The 19,659-nt window shown below is 43.3% G+C and overlaps 1 protein-coding gene across 1 annotated transcript in view; it reads left to right on the top strand.

The window, feature by feature from the left end:
* Nucleotides 1-19,659, top strand: part of Slc9a2 (solute carrier family 9 member A2) — an 83,057-nt gene that overhangs the window by 40,634 nt on the left and 22,764 nt on the right. The window contains exons 4-5 of the mRNA XM_032901019.1: nt 18,310-18,527; nt 19,418-19,620. Of these exons, the coding sequence (XP_032756910.1) occupies nt 18,310-18,527; nt 19,418-19,620 (421 nt within the window). The remainder of the gene's footprint in view (nt 1-18,309; nt 18,528-19,417; nt 19,621-19,659) is intronic.

Raw genomic sequence — 19,659 nt, forward strand, 5'->3', positions numbered from 1 at the left:
CCCATTCAACACATGATACAATGGTTACGATCCTATAATTTCAGGATAAATTTAAACAGATTTTTAAGACATAGATTTTAAAATAGATTATCTTAAATATGGAACTTAATTTTTTTGATGAGGAGTTTAAATTATTTTGAAGTAATAAATAACTTTATGAGGTAAATAAAATTAGTTATTTATTAAGTAACATATTTATTAGGATACGTTATTATATAATACTGTATATTCATATATAAATAATAAATAAACAATAGTTACTGTTTTAGTCACTAACTGAGAGGAAGGTTTTTAAAACTTGTCCGCGTAAGCTGCAGATTGGTAGTGTTTGGATCATACTGGTCTTCCGGGTGTTACACTGAAGGAAGCTTGTCAATGAAGCGTTGTCCCCCAAACTATATCGTTATATGGTTGCCCTTTCCTTGTGGCTAGTGAAAACATGGTAGTAAAGAATAGTGGAACTCCTGCCTTGGTTTTTCTTTGACATTCAGTTGTACCCTGTACACTGTAATCTGTGTGTCAGGGTGTGGGGAATCTATTTAGAGTTCCCCCTGACCTGCTGTAGATGGGACTTTGATTAAAAAGCATTTGGGGTCATGCCTCCTGGCAGCCCATTCATTTCAGAAGCAGATAGAGTCTGTGAGGCAAAGAGGCAAAGGGAAGAAGCTGAACTCGCCGTCATAAAAGCCACGAGTTAAAGGTTGTGTGGTTTTTCCTTTCAAAGAGAACCTAAATAAAGCAGCGTATTAATCCGGTTTGACCCAGTAATGAAACGTTCCCAGTTGCTATTCATATCACTGTGTGACTTCCAGTGTCCTCGCCGTTGTGTGAGTGGCATCATTGAAAACGTGTGATCAGCTGGTTACAAGGTCTGTGTGGAGTGTGGGCTGGGCCTGGTGTCTAGTTCTACAAACAGGTTTATAGGAACCTTGAATTTCAGAATCTGTCTCTCGGACTGTGTATATATAGAACATGTTTAGAATGCTCAAGGTGGCCATGAATAATTAATCATTTTGTACAATGTTCAAGAGTGGAGATGGGGATCCCTGCAGATGCTGAATGATGGAGAAGTTGGATGAGGGTGGAAGTGGGCATGGGAGCAATGTTAGGGAGTCCTGGAGTATACTTGACTTAATGCTCCCCAAATCACCACCAACCAGAGACCAAGTATTTGACCTCAAACTTATAGAAGACATCTCATTCAGACAACCACATCTACATTGTACCAAAAATAAAAGAAATATTAAAGAAGAGATCCCGAGAGATTAAAACTTCCGTGTATAGCCATTATCCACTGATAGTAGATGGAAGGGTGTGTTTACATCAGTATGCTGGTTCTCTCAGAAGTGGGGCTCTATGTTCTAATGCAATGTGGTCAGCAGGCTTCTCAAATCATGAATGGGTATGGTGCTTCTGTAGAGTACATTAACAGGTACATTTGCAAGCACTCTCCTTGAAGTTCCCTGTTTGAACTTCAAGGCTGTAGTTACTAATATCCCTAAGACACTGGTCAGGGCATATAGCATTTCTATGTCAGGAGAAGTATGCATCCTGACTTTTCTTATGGGACTAACAAATTCTTTTGGACTTAAGTTGCATTGAGCCTAGAAATTATTCTCATTCTTCCTGTTACTTAGACTCTTATCATTAAAAAAAATCTAAGTTTAATGGAAGTTAAGATGCCAAGGATGCTGAACATGCTGAGTTTTCTCCATTGTTTGCTGGGAAGAGACTGTTATCTCAGGAATGTAAATAGGCAAGAGGGTAGCCAGGCGATCGCAGATTCTATGCTCCTCAGTAAGGACGTCCTTACTACTAAGGAAATGTAGTCTACTTCCGCTTTCCATGCTTCCTGACTCTCTCCGTAATGTCTTCCATTCTTCCCTCTCCTCATATTGCCCTTGTGGACTCTGGCTTTGGGTCCAGGAGCTTGACCTTAGCTGAACTCTTAGAAAGCCAGTCCTGGAATGATCCGGCAGTTAACACAAGAGTCTGGTTGGAAAGAAACTTGCTCTGTAGAACAAAAGAGCTGAAATCTGAGCAGACTTTCAGGTGGAAAGTGGAATTTGTGAATTGATTACAGTGAGATAGCAGAAGCAGGTGTCCTCTGGGCATCCAGAAGGTTGGTTTCTACTGCTTATTGTCACGAGAAGGTAGTCTGATAGCCACCCAAGACAACTAAATCAAATACTCTGTGGTGGAGGTATAGCTGTCTTCAGGCCTTCCCAGGGCATTCTTAGATTCAGATTTGGAGTCCACTTTTGTGGTGTCGCCTAATGTTTCGGTACTTCATTGAATGTGAAAACACCATTTCTGCTTACAATCCCCTGTATTTTTGGGTATATTTAGGGGTGTGTGTATGTGTGCATTTTTGTTTGTATGTGTGTTTGTGTGTGTGTGTGTGTGTGTGTTTGTATGTATGTGTGCTTGTGTGTGTGTGAATGTGTATGCCTATATATATGTGTCTATGTGTATTTTGTGTGTCCATATGTGTGTTTTGTATGTGTATATGTGTGTGTGTCCATATGTGTTTCTGTGTGTGTGTGTGTGTGTGTGTGTGTGTGTGTGTGTGTGTAGGATGCATCTTTGTCTAGGTGGTTCCAAGTTTACTTTCCATGACACCAGGCTTAAAGCCACAGGAAGGTTTTCATACCACCCTCTGCACAAAAAGTGCTGCATCTCAACAGCTCTGGACCCTTTGCATTATCAAAGCACGAGTGAAGGGACAGAGAAGCAACAAACAGGTCTCATAGGAATTAGAAATTCTTGGCTTCTTTATGTCAGAACATGCTCATCGTGACCCCCCTCATGATGGGGAAACTACCTTTTTTTTCTTGAGGGCTCTGACTGATGCTTTCACTCTCCCCAAAATAAAATCTATTAAAAAAATGAACTTTCATGGAAATTTGTTCTCTCCCTTTGGATCTGGTTCTCAGCTTGTACCTCACACAAACCCCTGGGGTCAGATAAACATGTTATACGGAAAAGAGCTACTTGGTCTCTATTGTAGTTTATGTGCACAGGGAAAGGATGGGTTCTCCCTCCCCTGCCCACACACACACACACACACACACACACACACACACACACACACACACACACACACACACACACACACACACAGACACACACACACACACACACACACACACACACACACACACACACACACACACACACACACACACACACACACACACACACACACACACACACACACACACACACACACACACACACACACAGGCTCCAGGAATTTCAGAGAAGAGAGTGATTTTCAGAGCTTTCTTCATGTTTTAAAAGTGTAAATAATTTCATAGAGTTTCTCTTCTGATGGATACTTCCTAAATATTTTCTATCTGCTGTTCAATTATTGTACCTGATTTATTGCAAAGAAAGTAGGAAGTGGTAGCTTTTTAGCATCATTTAATGGATGTGTCCATTGGGAACCTATTCACCTGCAGGCTGTCTTGTTGGGTAGGATTTATAGCTGTCCTCTGGGTCTCCAGCCTGGTCCATGTTAAGAAAAATGGGGGAGGGAGAAGAAACATGAAAAAGAAGGAAAAAGGAAGTTCTAGAATGCAGATGTTTCTAGACTGTTTGCCTCAGAACGGAAGTCTCAGCGAAGGTCCAGGCTGTGGCTCGAGTGGTCCCTGCTACGATGAGCATCCTCTTCTCTCTCCGTGTTTTCCTTTGTAGACCTGGCAATTGCCCCTTGTTCTACCCTTTGAGAGGAATGAGAAAGCTTATCTTGTTTTCAGTGTAGTACTGAGTCTGAGTTTCTCTATTAATTCCTCCAAAGGTTTCTAAGGAACCAGAGACATAGGTCATTGACAAAGAATATCATTCGTTCACAAAAATGGCAAAACTGAGCAGATCAGGGTCCAGAAAGGCTGTGGTAATGCGGGTTTTAGCTATTTTAACTTTAGGGGGAAATAATTGAGAGAAATGTGTAATTGGTCCATTTGCATCTGATGGGGGAAGTATGAAGGACCACGTTGGAGGAGTTTTAGGTAATTTAAGCTTGTGCTGCTGGTTCAAATGATGAGTTGGGACTGTGGGCTTTTCTAGGGAAGGATGGCTGTGGGCTCAGCCACCCTCAGCTCGTTCTTCACCGTACTTTTCAGCATCCAGGAGCTTATCACTTCCAGACCCGTGGGTATAAAGTCATTTTTCTCCATGACAGAATGAGTAGGTCTTTTACCGATGCTGTCAAAAAACTGTAAAAACCTAAGAAATCACAGGAAACCACCGGGTACACAATTGTGGCCTATTTTAGACACAAGAAGACAGATAGAGTTGGCTGGAAGGACACAGAGACAGAACCTGGAGCCCAAGATCTCTGACGTCATGGTCTTGCACTTCTTCCTGGGTTACTGTGCCTTACACACACAAGAAGCAGTCGTTGTGTATTTTCAGTTGTGGTTTATACCTTCCCTGGTATCATACCTGGGCATGACCAAGCTCTTTGAAATCAGATATGACTACTCAGATATACTCAGGTATACAGTAGAAATTATGTCAAAACCAGGAAAACGGTAGGAAAGTAAGAAGTACTACAATCATTGGAGAACCTTTAGGGAAAAGAGAAAACAAAGGAACAAACAAAAATCTTAGTATCTTTTATTAGCCCTTGCCCAAGTTTGCTTTGACAACAGGATAAGAATAGTTTTAAAGAGGGGATTTGAAATGGAATAGCCCAGAATTGTGTAGGTAAGTTAAGAACTCTTTTGTATTTATTTCTGTGTTTTAAGTTGTTCACTTAGAGTCAGCTGATGGATGCCAGGATTTACATGGTATTAGTTTTTCCTTCTAGCCCGTCTAATGTGGGGGCCCACAGATAGCTTTTGGACATCTGAAATGCAGTTAACAAAAATCAAGTAGTGCCCTCAGAGGAAGTGTTTGCTATCAGTAGGAAAAAGAAATATAGAAAATCTCATCAGTGAATTTTAGTTTAATTAAATGTTGAAGCTCATGATATTTAGTAATTTGGGCTATAAAAATCAGCATCACCAATTTTTATGTGTGTGTGCTATGCTGCGTGGGAATAAGAAACCAGTTCAAGAATCACCTCTATCAGAGTGTCGTGTGGGCATATCCATGGGACAGTTTCACGATGATTGATTCGTTTGCTTGATGGAGGGGGTCCAGCCCTCTGATGGAGGAGGTCAAATCCACAATGGGCAGTGCTGCTCACAGCTCTTTTTGTGAAATGGATTTGTAATGTGTATAACTTTCAGTATTAAAAGTACATTGGGTTGCCTCCTCTTCTTAGAAAACAATGTCAAATCATTATTTTTCACCTGTTTCAGGATGCGGGGCATTTGCGTCTTATCCCAGCATTTGAAGGGTGAGCATTTTTGAAAGGACCCCCATGAGTTGGAGGACAGCCTGGGCTGCAGAGTTGAGATCCTGCCACAAAGGCCCCAAAACAAAGAAAAGGCATTGTTCTTGTCTCCATCTTCTTTATAGAAGGCTTGGGAACGGTTAGTGTAGCCCAGCGTTGGAGATGATCAAGGCTGGGTTTTAACACTGATGGCCAGCCTTCCTTGCTTCCAGGCACAGTTCTGATTCTGCCTGCTGGCCACACTGGTGTGGTGATGATGCTACCATCTAAACACATGTTGGTTTCCAGGATGCATCAGTAGGATGAACCAAATAAACAATAAACACTGTGACTGTCCAACTTAAGAAAATCAGCACCTTCCCATGGTGACATTTGTCTAAATCAGCAGAACACTGACACCATTTTTCCTGCAGGACCTGGTTACAATGCTGGGCTTCTTAATATCAATACTAGAACAGATTAGGGGTGCTATTGGACATTCCCCAAAGAAAATAAAATATGTTGATGTTTGCCTGCTAAGTTCAAATGACAAAACGGTTCGGCAAACTGTCTCAATCCAAGAACTGATTCTGCCTTGTCCCCTTGAAGAACAAAGACGTTTGTGTGATGAGACAGTGTTGCCGCCACTAACATTGGATGGTTTCTTTACTGATCCCTTAAAACAAAAGATGCGTGATAGCACTGTTGACTTCTGTTTCAAGAATGACGAGTTAAAGAAAATCACATTGCTTTCTATTAATATTTAGTCCAAACTATAAAACAAGATAGTGAATTGTAAGTCAAATTTATTGATTTATTGCTAAGGAATAATTATCTCTTCTTTCCAAAACTTTTTTTTTTTTGGAATTGATAATGAAGTGACAGTCACTTTCTAACTAGAATGACGTTTGACTTTATTTGGGTATTGATTGATTGACTCCAAGAAAACAGTTTAAACCACAGAAAAATGTAAAGGGTTTGAGGACTTAGTTGTACAACATTAAACAACTTAGAGTGAAGTATTTAAGTACAAGGGTGTCATAGTTGGAATTTTAAAAGACTCCCTAAACCCTGTAGGCTGAAGGCTTTGTTGCCAACCTATAGGACATACTAAGACATTTTGTAGGTGAGGTTGAGTGAAAGGAAATGACATCACCCAGGGTGTGCTCCTGAAGGGGATACTGGGGTATGTGCCTCTTCCCCTCCCATTTCTCAGCCACCATAAGGCAGTTTCTCTGACACGCCTACTGATATACTTTCCCACAGGCCCAAAGCAAAAGGGCCAAGTGACTACTGTCTGAATCCCTGGGTCCAAATAAGCATCTTTTTCTTTTAGGTTAGGTATCACATGTTTCTACTGATAGACTTCCACCTAACACAGAGTGAGTCAAGGTGTGGCCTTCCAGTGACCTATTGGACACCTGAAGGCAATTACCTCACCTTGATTTAAAAGACCTCAATTTGTTTCTCATTTGTCCGCTGTATGCGGAGGCCCAGACCTGGGCGACTCTGAGGATGAACCATGTTTCACAGTGAGCAGCCATGTGAAGCTTCTTTTCATGCCAAAGCACACTTCTCTCTCTCTTTCTTTCTCTGCCACAATCAAAGCTCTGAGTTTTCACTGTTTCCAAAAGAGTTGGCCAAGTGGCCCAGCCTGCCTTCCCATGAGTCCTCACACTTAATCCGAAGCTATTTGAGGTAACTTGAGTCATCTGGTGCTCTTGTAGCCAGGTGCCCAGCTCAAATGGGAGAGCAAAGCTCTATGACTGAGAGGAATAGAAACGAGGCATTAAAATATGGGGGCCACTCGATTATGTGAGTAAGTAAATTCCCAGCAAAGACGGGTATGGATCACTGGGGACAGGACACCAAAGAATCCCTTGTTCACCATACCATCCCTTTGTCCACACCGCCCTCCTCTGTGTTGGGTACTTCAGAAACATTAAGTAATAAGTCATATAGACATTATGTATCTGCAACCTAGCTGCTTGGAGAGTGAGGGAGATCTATCCATCCAGTTCCTGTTAGGAAACATTCCCAAGGAAGGACAGTGATGGGCTCAATGGCTTGGAGATGTGATTGAATGAATCAGTCTACAGACCAACCCTGCTTCATGAAAAGTGAGAAATGTCACCAATGGAAGGCAATGGTTTTACAACTGTCCTGGGTTGAGAAAACCACCCAATGCATTAGGGGAGGGGAAACCACTTTTTAAAACTAGGATAAAAAGTTGATGACTTTGGGTGAGATCTCACTGATAGGAAAAAAATTCTGAGAGGATGGGGAAGCAAGGTGGAGGGTTCCAGGATGAGATGCAGCGGGGTCTCCAAGGAAATGAACTCGGAGGAAGGGAGGAAAACTGTCTCTCACCTTGGCCATGAAGGTATCTGAAACCCATTCTGTGCTTTCCGCACAAAACAGATACATTTGTTACTCTGTTACAAGGAAGGCAGCAGCAAATGCTTTTGTGTCTTACACCATTCCTGTGTAACTGACTGCTGGACCGTTCTGTGGGGTAAAAGCCAAAGGTTATAGCTCTAAGCCGACCAGCTGCCTCCAGGGAGAAGGAAGCTCCTCAGGACAGGATGTGCAGCTGGTGGCAGGAAGAAGATGCCTAGTTGGAGACTGAGGAAGGGAGAATAGCTGGGAAACAGAATTAAAACACCATAGCCCTCAAATCCCTCATTAGCCTTTGGGCCCACTTTCAAACAAAAGGTTAAGTAAGGCAATCTCATGTCCTGTCCATTTCCCTTTCCTGAGCCCTCTGACTATGTTCCACCTACGACCACTGCATACAGCCACCTTGACTCTCTTGAATGAAGCAAGGCATCTGCACCTTCCCAAGTGTTTCCACTAATGATGTGACTCATGGACATACTCTTCTAACACATATGCCACAAGAGACTCCAGGAAGCAGCCACTTGAGCTCACGTTCCCAGGACACAGGAGCAACCTTGAAAATACTTTGTGCCTAACAGTGTTGCAAGGGCGTTGTGTGGCAGCCCCCATGCCCAGTGCCATGAGAGATCTATCTTTGCCATGCCCATGTGGAGGGCTCCATTTTAATTTCTATGTTAGAAGCAGACCAAATCTTTCTGGTTCTTTGAAATCTTTCTTAACACTCTCCAGCTAGCCACTCAGCTTCAGAGTCCTGTGTTTCCTTTTGGTTCGTTGAATTTTGGACACTGACTTATGATCCTTCCTGTAATCCTCCTGCACCAAATCACGTTTACACCAGCTTCTGACAACCGATATGTAAGCACGGAGCTGAACTGAAGTTGAAGTAAGTTGAATCGAAAGCCTTTGTGAAAGGTAGAGGAAGCAACATGGAGCCTGCGGAAGAGGACGAGGTTAGAGGAGTAACCCACCATTCCCAGTAGTAGTTCAAGTGATTCCCATTTTTCATATTTTACAGAAGAACGTTCAGTTTTTATGCTTGAGTCTTCCTCTGAAAACAATTTTGATTTGCATTTTGTAATATGTCAAACTCGCTTTCTCTTGGTCGCTGAGTTTCCTGGAAGAGACAACTCACTCTATAGTAAACTCATGCTCTGGAATAATTGATTTACTTCACATGAGTGAATTCTTTTTCTGAGAACGTACATTGTGCCCAGAGGCACCATAAGACCTGGATTGAATCAATACAGAGAAAGTTACTGGATAGGCCTTTATCACTCCGAGGCTTGACTCCAAGTATGCCTTCATGTGGGCAAAGTTTTCATAGAAAAAAACATAGGAATTTTTGTCTTATTCCTGTGATTTTATTCATGCAGTTTAATACCACATGCATATTTTCAGTGTAAGCTAATTAAATATGCAATGGTCTATCTCCCAGAATGCTCCAAAGTGGCCCTGATTCTAGAAAGAACTTCATAATCTTAAGAACAAAATTGAAATCAGAAAATCGACCACTCTGTTTTTAAATGTACTTATTCTTATAAACTTCTAAATAATAGGCATGTCCCCTATGGAGACACACAGACGCATGTCTGCACATCTATACAGAAATGATACCTGCATTATCTGTGTAGCACAGATACACAGGTGTATGTGTGTGTATACATGTGCATACATGTTATCTTTACAACCAGAAATCTGCCTCTATCCCGTGCTTTCAGTACTGATGCTCTGTCCTTTTAGCTTTAATGACCATGACCATCTATCTAGCCAAAGGACCTGAACTTGGTGGCAACTCAGGTACAGAACCAAGCTAAGCAGAAGTGAACACAAGTCTGTACTTCTCAAAGCACACACAGATGATAGAGGGAAAATGCCGACTTAGAAGGCTGCTAGCTTCATGGGCTGGTATAACAGAATCATAGCCTCCTACAGAGGAAGGTAATCACGGGAGGAATTTTCTATTCACAGATAGTCCAATGACAGATTGTTTAAGTAGAAACTCTGTCTCACCCTTGAAGACCCTGTTAGGCAGTATTAGCTAGCATGATTTTTGCCTATGCTATATTTTAAGTAATGCCAGGATAAGGAAAACCTCAATTGCCAGTGAATGCAAAACCCACTAATTACAGTGATTTTACTTTTCCATCTCTAAATTGGTGATAATCACTGTACAGTTATGTTAAACTGAGGTAAGGTAATCACAAAGAAGAGCATCTGACCTCTCTGTGGTCTCTCCCCATGAAACCTAACACCTGTCAAAACATGTCCGTGCTTTGGTGTGTTATGTAGGCCAGGTGCTGGAATGGGGTTTGAAAATGGAATGACAAGCTATCAAGGGAAACCAATTATCTGCATCCTTTTGGCTTATGCCCTTCCAAATCTGTCCTCTACCTATGTGCCACTCCTCCAGAGGTTCTTGTCTAAAGTATAATTCAGCTCATGTCAAAGTATCCATGTAGTAAATAAGTCAGAATGCATCAGTGATGCCTGACATATACAGAGTGGGGACATTTTTCTTGTTCCCATCAGACTTAGGAGGCATGTGCAGGGACAGAGATGATGGAGATTGTCACATTCACAGATATAAATCACAGTGTCTCCTCCTGCCTATAGAGCTGGGTAGAAGCTCCCGATCGTCATGTGGAACTATCATTTTCTGACCCGGGACTTCATTTCTGATCTCTCAGGGTTGCCATTTCACTCTCTTCTGGCTACCAGAATTTTCTAGCAGCTACCTGAGCATGCCAACCTCTTTCTTTCAAACTTCTGTGCGGTCCTTAAATTGTACTTGTCCATCTGTGGGTTCCCAGCCTATGAACTGGACCAACTGCATATGAGAAATGTTTGTAAAGGTGGATTGCATAATGTTGACTGCATGAGGGTGATTATCGCTTACCTAGGGCTTACATTGTGTTAGGCATTGTAAGTCATCCTGGATCAATTTATAATGTACAAGGGAATGTGCTTAGATTGTCTTCTATTTTATGTAAGGGGCTCAAGATATCATTATTATTATTATTATTATTATTATTATTATTATTATTATTAAGATCTTATTATTGGCAGGGACTCCTCAAAATGCACCACTGCAGGAGGCCAGGGAGGAAAGCTGTACTTCTCTCCCATTTTTGTTTCTTGATGGCTTAAAATTGTATAGATGCACCCTCTTCTGTGGTGTAACTAACAACTTGCTCCCCCAAACTTCTAATGCCTTTTTTTTTGATTTCACATTATGATTTCTCCCGTGAGAATTTCATACATGTATGCAGTATGTTCTAGTCACATCCACCATCACTTCCTTCTTCCAGTTCCTTTCAACGCCCCGAGCACTACATCCTTCTCCAAACTTCATGGCCTATTTTTTAAATAAAAATAGAAAATAACAACCTAGAGTCCAAAGTGTGGTCTTTATGCACACCGTGGAAGGCCACCCACAGAGGCAAGGACAGCCCACTGGGGACTAAATCTCTGAAGAAAACTGATCTGCCACCCCCAGAAGTCATCAATCAAGTTCTCATGGACCCCTCCCACTCCATGCTCAGTAGCAACTGGCTTGATCTCGTTCCTGTGTATCAACCAGCCATAACTGCTATTCACAAATGTCATGGTGTGAAGACAATGCCAACGCATCCTTCCTGCTCTTGTGACTCATACCCGTGGTGCTGGGTAGCAGTGACCATTTCTCCCCTCAGAACGGGAGCTTTCGTAGGCTGAGTCTGTGCCCTACTGGCCTTCCTCTTCGTAGACTGCAGCTCAGAATTTCTCACCAGTAGAGTCTCAGAGAGTTTGGGTTGATGTGAAATGTTTAATTACATTGCCCACTTCTACAAATGAGAGAGCTGGATATGCATGGAATAAGTGATAGCTCAATGAGAAGAGCTAGAGAGTCAAGTCACACTGGAAATGCTGAAGGCCAATATTCTCTAATGACTGTGGAGCTAAGCAATTCAAGTAGAATTTCCTAAAATATGAAGGCTCTAATTAGACTGTTCTGTTGGTGTGGACATTGTCACACTAAACCAGGGATGCACCCCTGAGTCAGATATCTCCATGAAACTGAGGAGAGTTGAACACTACTCTATACCAGCTTTGAATGTGTACTACAGTTCTCTAGAAAACTGAAGTGAAAGCAGATTTACTGCAATGGTTAAAAATTGTCTGTTTGTAATGTGACCAGCCAGAAAGGGATAAGGAGGTTTTATTCCTCAGATACACCAGAAAAGGGCATCGGATCTCTTTACAGATGGTTGTGAGCCACCATGTGGTTGCTGGGAATTGAACTCAGGACCTCTGGAAGAGCAGTCGGGTGCTCTTAACCACTGAGCCATCTCTCCAGCCTGGAGGTTTTATTCCTTTCTGTTCACATGACACTGGTTTTTATCGTGCCTCCTTAAGAGGTAAAGAAGCTAGTAAGCTTCTTTACTGTTTTGTGTCCTTGTGACATGGTTTGATCTGTAGTCACACCAGGATAGCAAAGTCTGCGTGGTGGAGAAACACCTTTCCAAAGCCTTTGATTGAGTGACCATGGGCATCAAGTATACATGGTTAAAACAGAATGGCAATATTTGGAAACCCTACTCCAACCCATTCCATACATCAGCACTGTAGATGAACAAGACTTCCCACGCACACGGTGCGTTCCTCCACATGAACCTGCTCCATTACAGTCTGGGTCTGGCCAGCATGGACATCACTTCTGGTCCTGGTGATGTGAGTGATGGAGCATTGAAGAAGTCATCCACTCATTATTCCTATGCCCGGGCTACAACTTCAATCATATCTGAATGATCACTGTTAAGTTGCTTCCCATCAGAAGCTAAATATGAATATTGTCTTCATCATTGCCTATTGTTTAAGTAATATGGTGTTCGTGATTGCGGAGGGGTGGGTAGCACACTCACACAGCCCTATTCCTATCTTCCCCAAAGCCATTTTTCAAATGCTGGGTGAAAACTTTGAAAGCCAAGAAGAGAAGATGGTGAGTCTGGGCTGAAGAGCTTTAGCTCAACAGCAGGTAGTTTTTCCCTTTAAAACATAAAGGTAACGGAGGGAAATTAAGGAACGAGAACTTGGTAATCATTATTCTCCATAGCCGTTTATGTACTTAAAGGTCCCCTTTATCTTGAAGAATATTTACAGAAGTAATATGGCCATTATAAGTTATATCTGAATTTTCTACTTTCAACATTGAATATAAGCTATGTTGTCCTTTTTGTTGAGCCACTCTTCCCTATAAAAAAAATCTGCAATCCAAACAACTTAGAACTTTAGCATAGCTTTTGCATTATTTTGTACTAGGGAATTTATTTTGAAGATTTTTATTGTTTATTTTATTTATTTACATTTCAAATGCTATCCCCTTTCCAGTTCCCCTACCCGAAAACCCCTATCCCAACCCCCTTCCTCCTGCAACTATAAGGGTGCTCCCCCATCCACTCACTCCCACCTCATTGCCCTCACATTCGCCTACGCTGGGGCATCAAGCCTTCACAGAGCCCCCTTCTCCCCAATGATGCCAGATAAGGCCATCCCCTGCTACATATGCAACTGGAGCCATGGGCCCCATGTAAATTCTTTGGTTGGTGGTTTAGTCCCTGGGAGCTCTGGGGGTCTGGTTGGTTGATATTGTTGTTCTTCCTATGGGGTTGCAAACCCTTCAGCTCCTTCAATTCTTCTTTTAACTCCTCCCTTGGGGTCCCTGTGCTCAATTCAATGGTTGGCTGTGAGCATCCACCTCTATCAGTAAGGCTCTGGCTGAGTCTCTCAGGAGACATCTGTATTAGGTTCCTGTCAGCAAGCACTTCTTGGCATCAGCAATAGTGACTGGGTTTGATGGCTGCATATGGGATGGATCCTCAGGTTGCGCAGTCTCTGGATGGCCTTTCCTTCGATCTCTGCTCAACTTTTTGTCCCTATATTTCCTTCAGACAGGAGCAACTTTGGGTTAAATTTTTGAGAAGGGTGAGTGGCCCCATCCCTCAACCGGGGGCCACATCTAACCTCTAGATAAAGTCTCTACAGGTTCTCTCTCCTCTTTATTGGGTATTTCAGCCAATATCATCCCTGTTGGGTTCTGGGAGCCTCTTGTTTTCCTGGTGTCTGGGACTCTCTGGTGGCTACACCCAGTTCCCCATCCCCCATTGCTACACATTTCAGTTCAATTTCCTGACCCTCTGTACATCTCTCCTGTCTCCTCCCATACCCCCTTCTTCTCTCTTCCTCCCGAGTCCCTCCCACATTCTACCTCCTGTGATTTTTTTTTGGTCCCCCTTCTAAGTAGGACTGAAGCATCCACACTTTGGTCTTCCTTCCTTATGAGCTTCATATAGTCTGTAAGTTATATCATGGGTATTCCGAGTTTTTTCCTAATATCCACTTATCAGTGAGTATATGCCATGTGTGTTCTTTTGTGATTGTGTTACCTCATTCAGGATGATATTTTCTAGTTCCATCCATTTGCCTGCAAATTTCATGAAGTCACTGTTTTTTTTTTATCTTTATTAACTTGAGTATTTCTTATTTACATTTCGATTGTTATTCCCTTGCCTGGTTTCCTGGCCAACATCCCCCAACCCTTCTATATTGGTGTTCCCCTCCCCATCCTCCCCCCATTACCGCCCTCCCCCCAACAATCCCGTTCACCGGGGGTTCAGTCTTGGCAGGACCAAGGGCTTCCCCTTCCGCTGGTGCTCTTACTAGGCTATTCATTGCTACCTATGAGGTCAGAGTCCAGGGTCAGTCCATGTATAGTCTTTGGGTAGTGACTTAGTCCCTGGAAGCTCTGGTTGCTTGGCATTGTTGTTCATATGGGGTCTCAAGCCCTTCAAGCTCTTCCAGTCCTTTCTCTGATTCCTTCAACGGGGGTCCTGCTCTCAGTTCAGTGGTTTGCTGCTGGCATTCGCCTATGTATTTGCTGTATTCTGGCTGTGTCTCTCAGGAGAGATCTACATCCGTTCCTGTCGGCCTGAACCTCTTTGCTTCATCCATCTTATCTAATTGGGTGGCTGTATAAGTATGGGCCACATGTGGGGCAGGCTCTGAATGGGTGTTCCTTCTGCCTCTGTTTTAAATTTTGCCTCCCTGTTCCCTGCCAAGGGTATTCTTGTTCCCCTTTTAAAGAAGGAGTGAAGTATTCGCATTTTGGTCATCCCTCTTGAGTTTCATGTGTTCTGTGCATCTAGGGCAATTCAAGCATTTGGGCTAATAGCCACTTATCAATGAGTGCATACCATGTGTGTTTTTCTGTGATTGGGCTACCTCACTCAGGATGATATTTTCCATTTCCATCCATTTGCCTATGAATTTCATAAAGTCATTGTTTTTGATAGCTAAGTAATATTCCATTGTGTAGATGTACCACATTTTCTGTATCCATTCCTCTGTGGAAGGGCATCTGGGTTCTTTCCAGCTTCTGGCTATTATAAATAAGGCTGCTATGAACATAGTGGAGCATGTGTCTTTGTTATATGTTGGGGCATCTTTTGGGTATATGCCCAAGAGAGGTATAGCTGGGTCCTCAGGTAGTTCAATGTCCAATTTTCTGAGGAACCTACAGACTGATTTCCAGAATGGTTGGACCAGTCTGCAATCCGCTGAGTAGTACTCCATTGTGTAAACATACCACAATTTCTGTATCCATTCCTTTGAAGAGGGACATCTGGGTTCTTTCCAGCTTCTGGCTATTATAAATAAGGCTGCTATGAACATAATGGAGCATGTGTCCTTGTTATATGTTGGAACATCTTTTGGATATATGCCCAGGAATGGCATAGCTGAGTTCTCAGGTAATACTATATCCAATTTTTTGAGGAACCTCCAGACTGACATCCAGAGTGGTTGTACCAGCTTGAGATCCCACCAGCAGTGGAGGAGTGTTCCTCTTTCTCCACATCCTTACCAGCATCTGCTGTCACCTGAGTTTTAATTCCTAAGCGTTTGATCTTAAAAATTCAAGTAAGCTGAGACGGGTGGTACAGGGCTGTAAATCCAGCAACATAGAGGAAGCTAAGTCAGGAGAATTGCAAGCTCAAGGCTGGCATTAGAGAAACTTTAAGGCCAACATAAGCAACCTAGTGAGACTTTGTCGGGAGATTATAGGTGAAATGACTGATGCAGATGATGGTCAGCAGGGGGAGAATGCCTGGTGTGCAGAAGCCTGCGACGTAGCCCCAGTTACTTCCACCATATTATGCCAAAGCATAAAAAACAAAGCTGGATTTCTAAGGTATAATTAACCAGGAGTACCCAGAGACTTTTACATCCTAATTCATAGAACTTGTTAATAGCTTGCAGAAGACAAATGGGGCATTGCAGGTGAGATTCAATTAGGTTCTTGAGATGGGGAAGCAGCCATAAATAATCCCATGGGCTTGGTATAATCACAAGACCCTTATGAGAGAGAGTTAATCATCAGAATCAGGTGTATATTGGGGGCAGACTGATGTGACCACAGGCCAAAGACTTTGAGCAGCTTTGAGAAGTTAGAACAGAACAGAAGGAACACAGCTCCCATCACCATTGTGGTTTCTGATTTTGATTTATGCAAGTAAGATCAAATAGACCTTGAAGTGTTAATGTCTTACAATAGACATAGGAGGCAAATGCAGATTGCCTTATTCTTGAGAGTAAAGTGACCAAGGCTTGGCAGGAAGTGGGAGCCTTCTTACCCATAAGTCCACTGGGCTTACTGAGGACTCCCAGGAGTGAGGGTCTGGTCTACAACAGCACTGACTTCCTGGATGAGCATTTGGGCACCACCATTTACTAGCTGTGAAATCTTGAGTCCATCTTTGTTCTCCCACTTCCAAAAGGTGTGGGTGATGATAGATCTTGCCTCATAAATATGTTATGAGGATTAGCTGACACAACCCACACAGAGGGTTTACACAGTCCCTGGCTCCAAGGAAAGGTTCTTCAAGCACAAAACTGTATTGTATCAGCCCTCAGCTATGCAGAGGCTTGGCCATGTTTGTGGCTGCTCAGTTTTATTAGCTCACCCTTTCTTTTGAAAAGGGCATGAATTATACTGTCTTCACCCATATAAATCTAAAAGAAACACTTTCTTGTTCTAGTGATGGTAGCATTGTGTCTAAATGCAGGGTCCTTACAAAGGTGGAGCATTGGTTTTGTTTTCATATAAAAACAATGTAAAAATGTTCATGTAAGGAACAGGTCTGTTTGCTACAAGAACACAGGCTCGTGCCTCTCTGCTGGCTCTGGTCTCAGAGCATCTCAGGTTTGCATTATTCAACTGTCCCATGTCATAGGAGGAAGCTTTCCTTACAAACAAATGTCTTGGGTTAAGGAGGCCACCGCACAGGCAGAAGGCAGTGCAGGCAGCTTTGGTGTGGCTCTGTGGTTGAACCAGACACACTGTGCCTGACAGCTGCTTTATGGCTCAGTTACACTCAGTGGAAGCTGGGGCAGTTCACCAGAATCCCATCTCTGTTTCCCCTTCAGCTCACTATGCTAATGAAGTCCTTTGGCACTAAACAGTGACCATACCTCTTCATACAGGACTTTGCTGCTGTCACATGCATAACAGAACAACTCCATCTTTGGCTTGAATTTGAGTTGGTTAGGGGGTGATATCCTGGGAAGATAGAGCCTTGTGTGTCCGCAAAGCAGATGATATTCAAGACCATGGTATGCTTTGTAGGTGACCGGCAGTCGAGGTATGAAGTGTGGGCCAGATGTGCAAGGTAGAGTGAGGGAAGGATAGGAAATGTGTGGTCCAGTGAGGGAGATGCACAAGGAATGTGAGTGCCCACCTTGCTAGCATGTGTCTGATCTGATCTTTATCTGAGGCATGCTTAGATGCTGTGTCAGAACTGCTACCCTAAGAGTGGTAGCAAGGAGCACAGTGGCCCCATCGTTGTGAAGTAAATGCTAGAAAAAAGAAACAAAAACTTTACTTAGGGATTCTTGGGGCCTATTTTGAATTTCATAGAAACAGACCCAGTAGACTCGTTGAGATGACGTTCAGAATGCAGGCATTATGGTATAGGGATGGCTAAGTGGGTCTAAGGCATGTTCACAAGGAAGAATTGAACATAGATGACACCCAGTTATATGGAGAAGTATTCAGTGAGGGAGAGTGGCAGTGGAGGATCCCACTGCAAATGGAGAGAGTGTAGGGTTTTATTTTCTCATCAAGGTTTTTAGATAAATAAAAATAAAATATGTACGGGTGGAGAGTTGCTTTTGTGGGATGATAGTGGGTTTCAAATTATTTTGGACCTTTACAATTGGGATGTTCAAAAGAGGGTTGATGGTGATGGTGACCATTGGTTGTTAAAAGAATGTGGGTATAGAATAAGCAGGCTGAAGGGTCTAGAAAGCCAGAGTAGGGTGCTTTACACCACGAGTATTAAAGAAGACCTTCAGAGAGTGTGATAGTTTTAGGCTCACATGCAAATCCTGTTCATTTACAAAATCCACAGGCCATGAGCAGAAGGTAAAGGCCTTATTTAGGGGTGCGCACAAGCATGGAGCAGTGCTATGATTTGGGGTTTAGGAGTCAACTCTGGCAATCTGACTGCAGTAGAGGTGACGTTTAAATCGAAGTCACGTCTCCCCTCTAGGATCACGGCCTGTGCCATGACGATGAACAAGTACGTGGAAGAGAACGTGTCCCAGACGTCGTACACGACCATCAAGTACTTCATGAAGATGCTGAGCAGCGTGAGTGAGACCCTGATCTTCATCTTCATGGGCGTGTCCACCGTTGGGAAGAACCATGAGTGGAACTGGGCTTTCGTCTGCTTCACCCTGGCCTTCTGCCTGATCTGGCGAGCACTGGGTAATGAACAGTCATCTGCTCCGTGAACAGTTGGGAGAGCTCGCTCTGCTTCTGTTACCTATTTATTTTCATTTCTTCCTCTTCCCCTTCCCCTTCCCCTTCCCCTTCCCCTTCTTCCCCTTCCCCTACCTCCTCCTCCTCTTCCTCTTCCTCCTCCTCGTTCTCCTCCTCCTCCTCTTCCTCCTCCTTCTTCTTCTTCCCCTTCTTCTTCACTTCCTCTTCTTCCCCTCCTTCCCCTCCCTCTTCTCCTTCTCTTCCTCCTTCTCCTCCTTCTTCTTTGTCTCTTCTTCATCTTCCTTTTCTTTCTCTTCCTCCCTCTACTCTTCTTCCCTCTCCTCTTCCTCCTTATTCTCCTCCCCTAATTTTCCTCCCTCTCCTGTCCCCTCCTTCTCTTCATTCCCCTCCCCTTCTTCTCTTCCTCACCTTCCTCTCCTCTTCCTCCTCATTCTCCTTTCCTTCTTCCCTTCCCCTCTCCCCTCTTCTTTCCCCTCCCCATCCTCTTCCTCCTTCTTCCTCTTCTACTCCCTGCTCTCCTCTTCTCCCTTCCCCATTCTTCTCCCACTGACTTCTTTTTCCCCTAACCTCGTTCTGTTTTCAACCCCCCTTATTTATCTCTTCCCCTTTTCTTTGTGCTTATTTATCTTTTCCAAGCTTTCATTATAAATAAAATTAGCCCCTCTTTTTGTCTCTAGTCATGATAGGTGGAAGTATGTTATCTTGACAAAATAAGAAAAAGAACCCAAGAGTCCTCAGTATTTGCAGTTCAGGGGGCAGGGTCGGGGGTGGGTGGGCCTATCAGGTCTTTCCTTAACACTTTCCACAGTCACAGAGACTTGGAATTCCCAGTCCATATTCACAAAGTCCACCTCTGGGTCTCTCTTTGTCCATAGGTGTCTTTGTCCTGACTCAGGTGATTAACTGGTTCCGGACCATCCCACTGACCTTCAAGGACCAGTTCATCATTGCCTATGGAGGGCTCCGCGGGGCCATCTGCTTTGCACTGGTGTTCCTCCTGCCTGCTACTGTGTTTCCCCGAAAGAAGCTGTTCATCACAGCTGCCATCGTCGTTATATTCTTCACTGTCTTCATCCTGGTGAGTGTAGCTTTCTTCTGGAAAAGTCTCTCCCTTCCA

Source organism: Rattus rattus, chromosome 4 (assembly GCF_011064425.1).
Source record: "Rattus rattus isolate New Zealand chromosome 4, Rrattus_CSIRO_v1, whole genome shotgun sequence".
Taxonomy (NCBI): domain Eukaryota; kingdom Metazoa; phylum Chordata; class Mammalia; order Rodentia; family Muridae; genus Rattus; species Rattus rattus.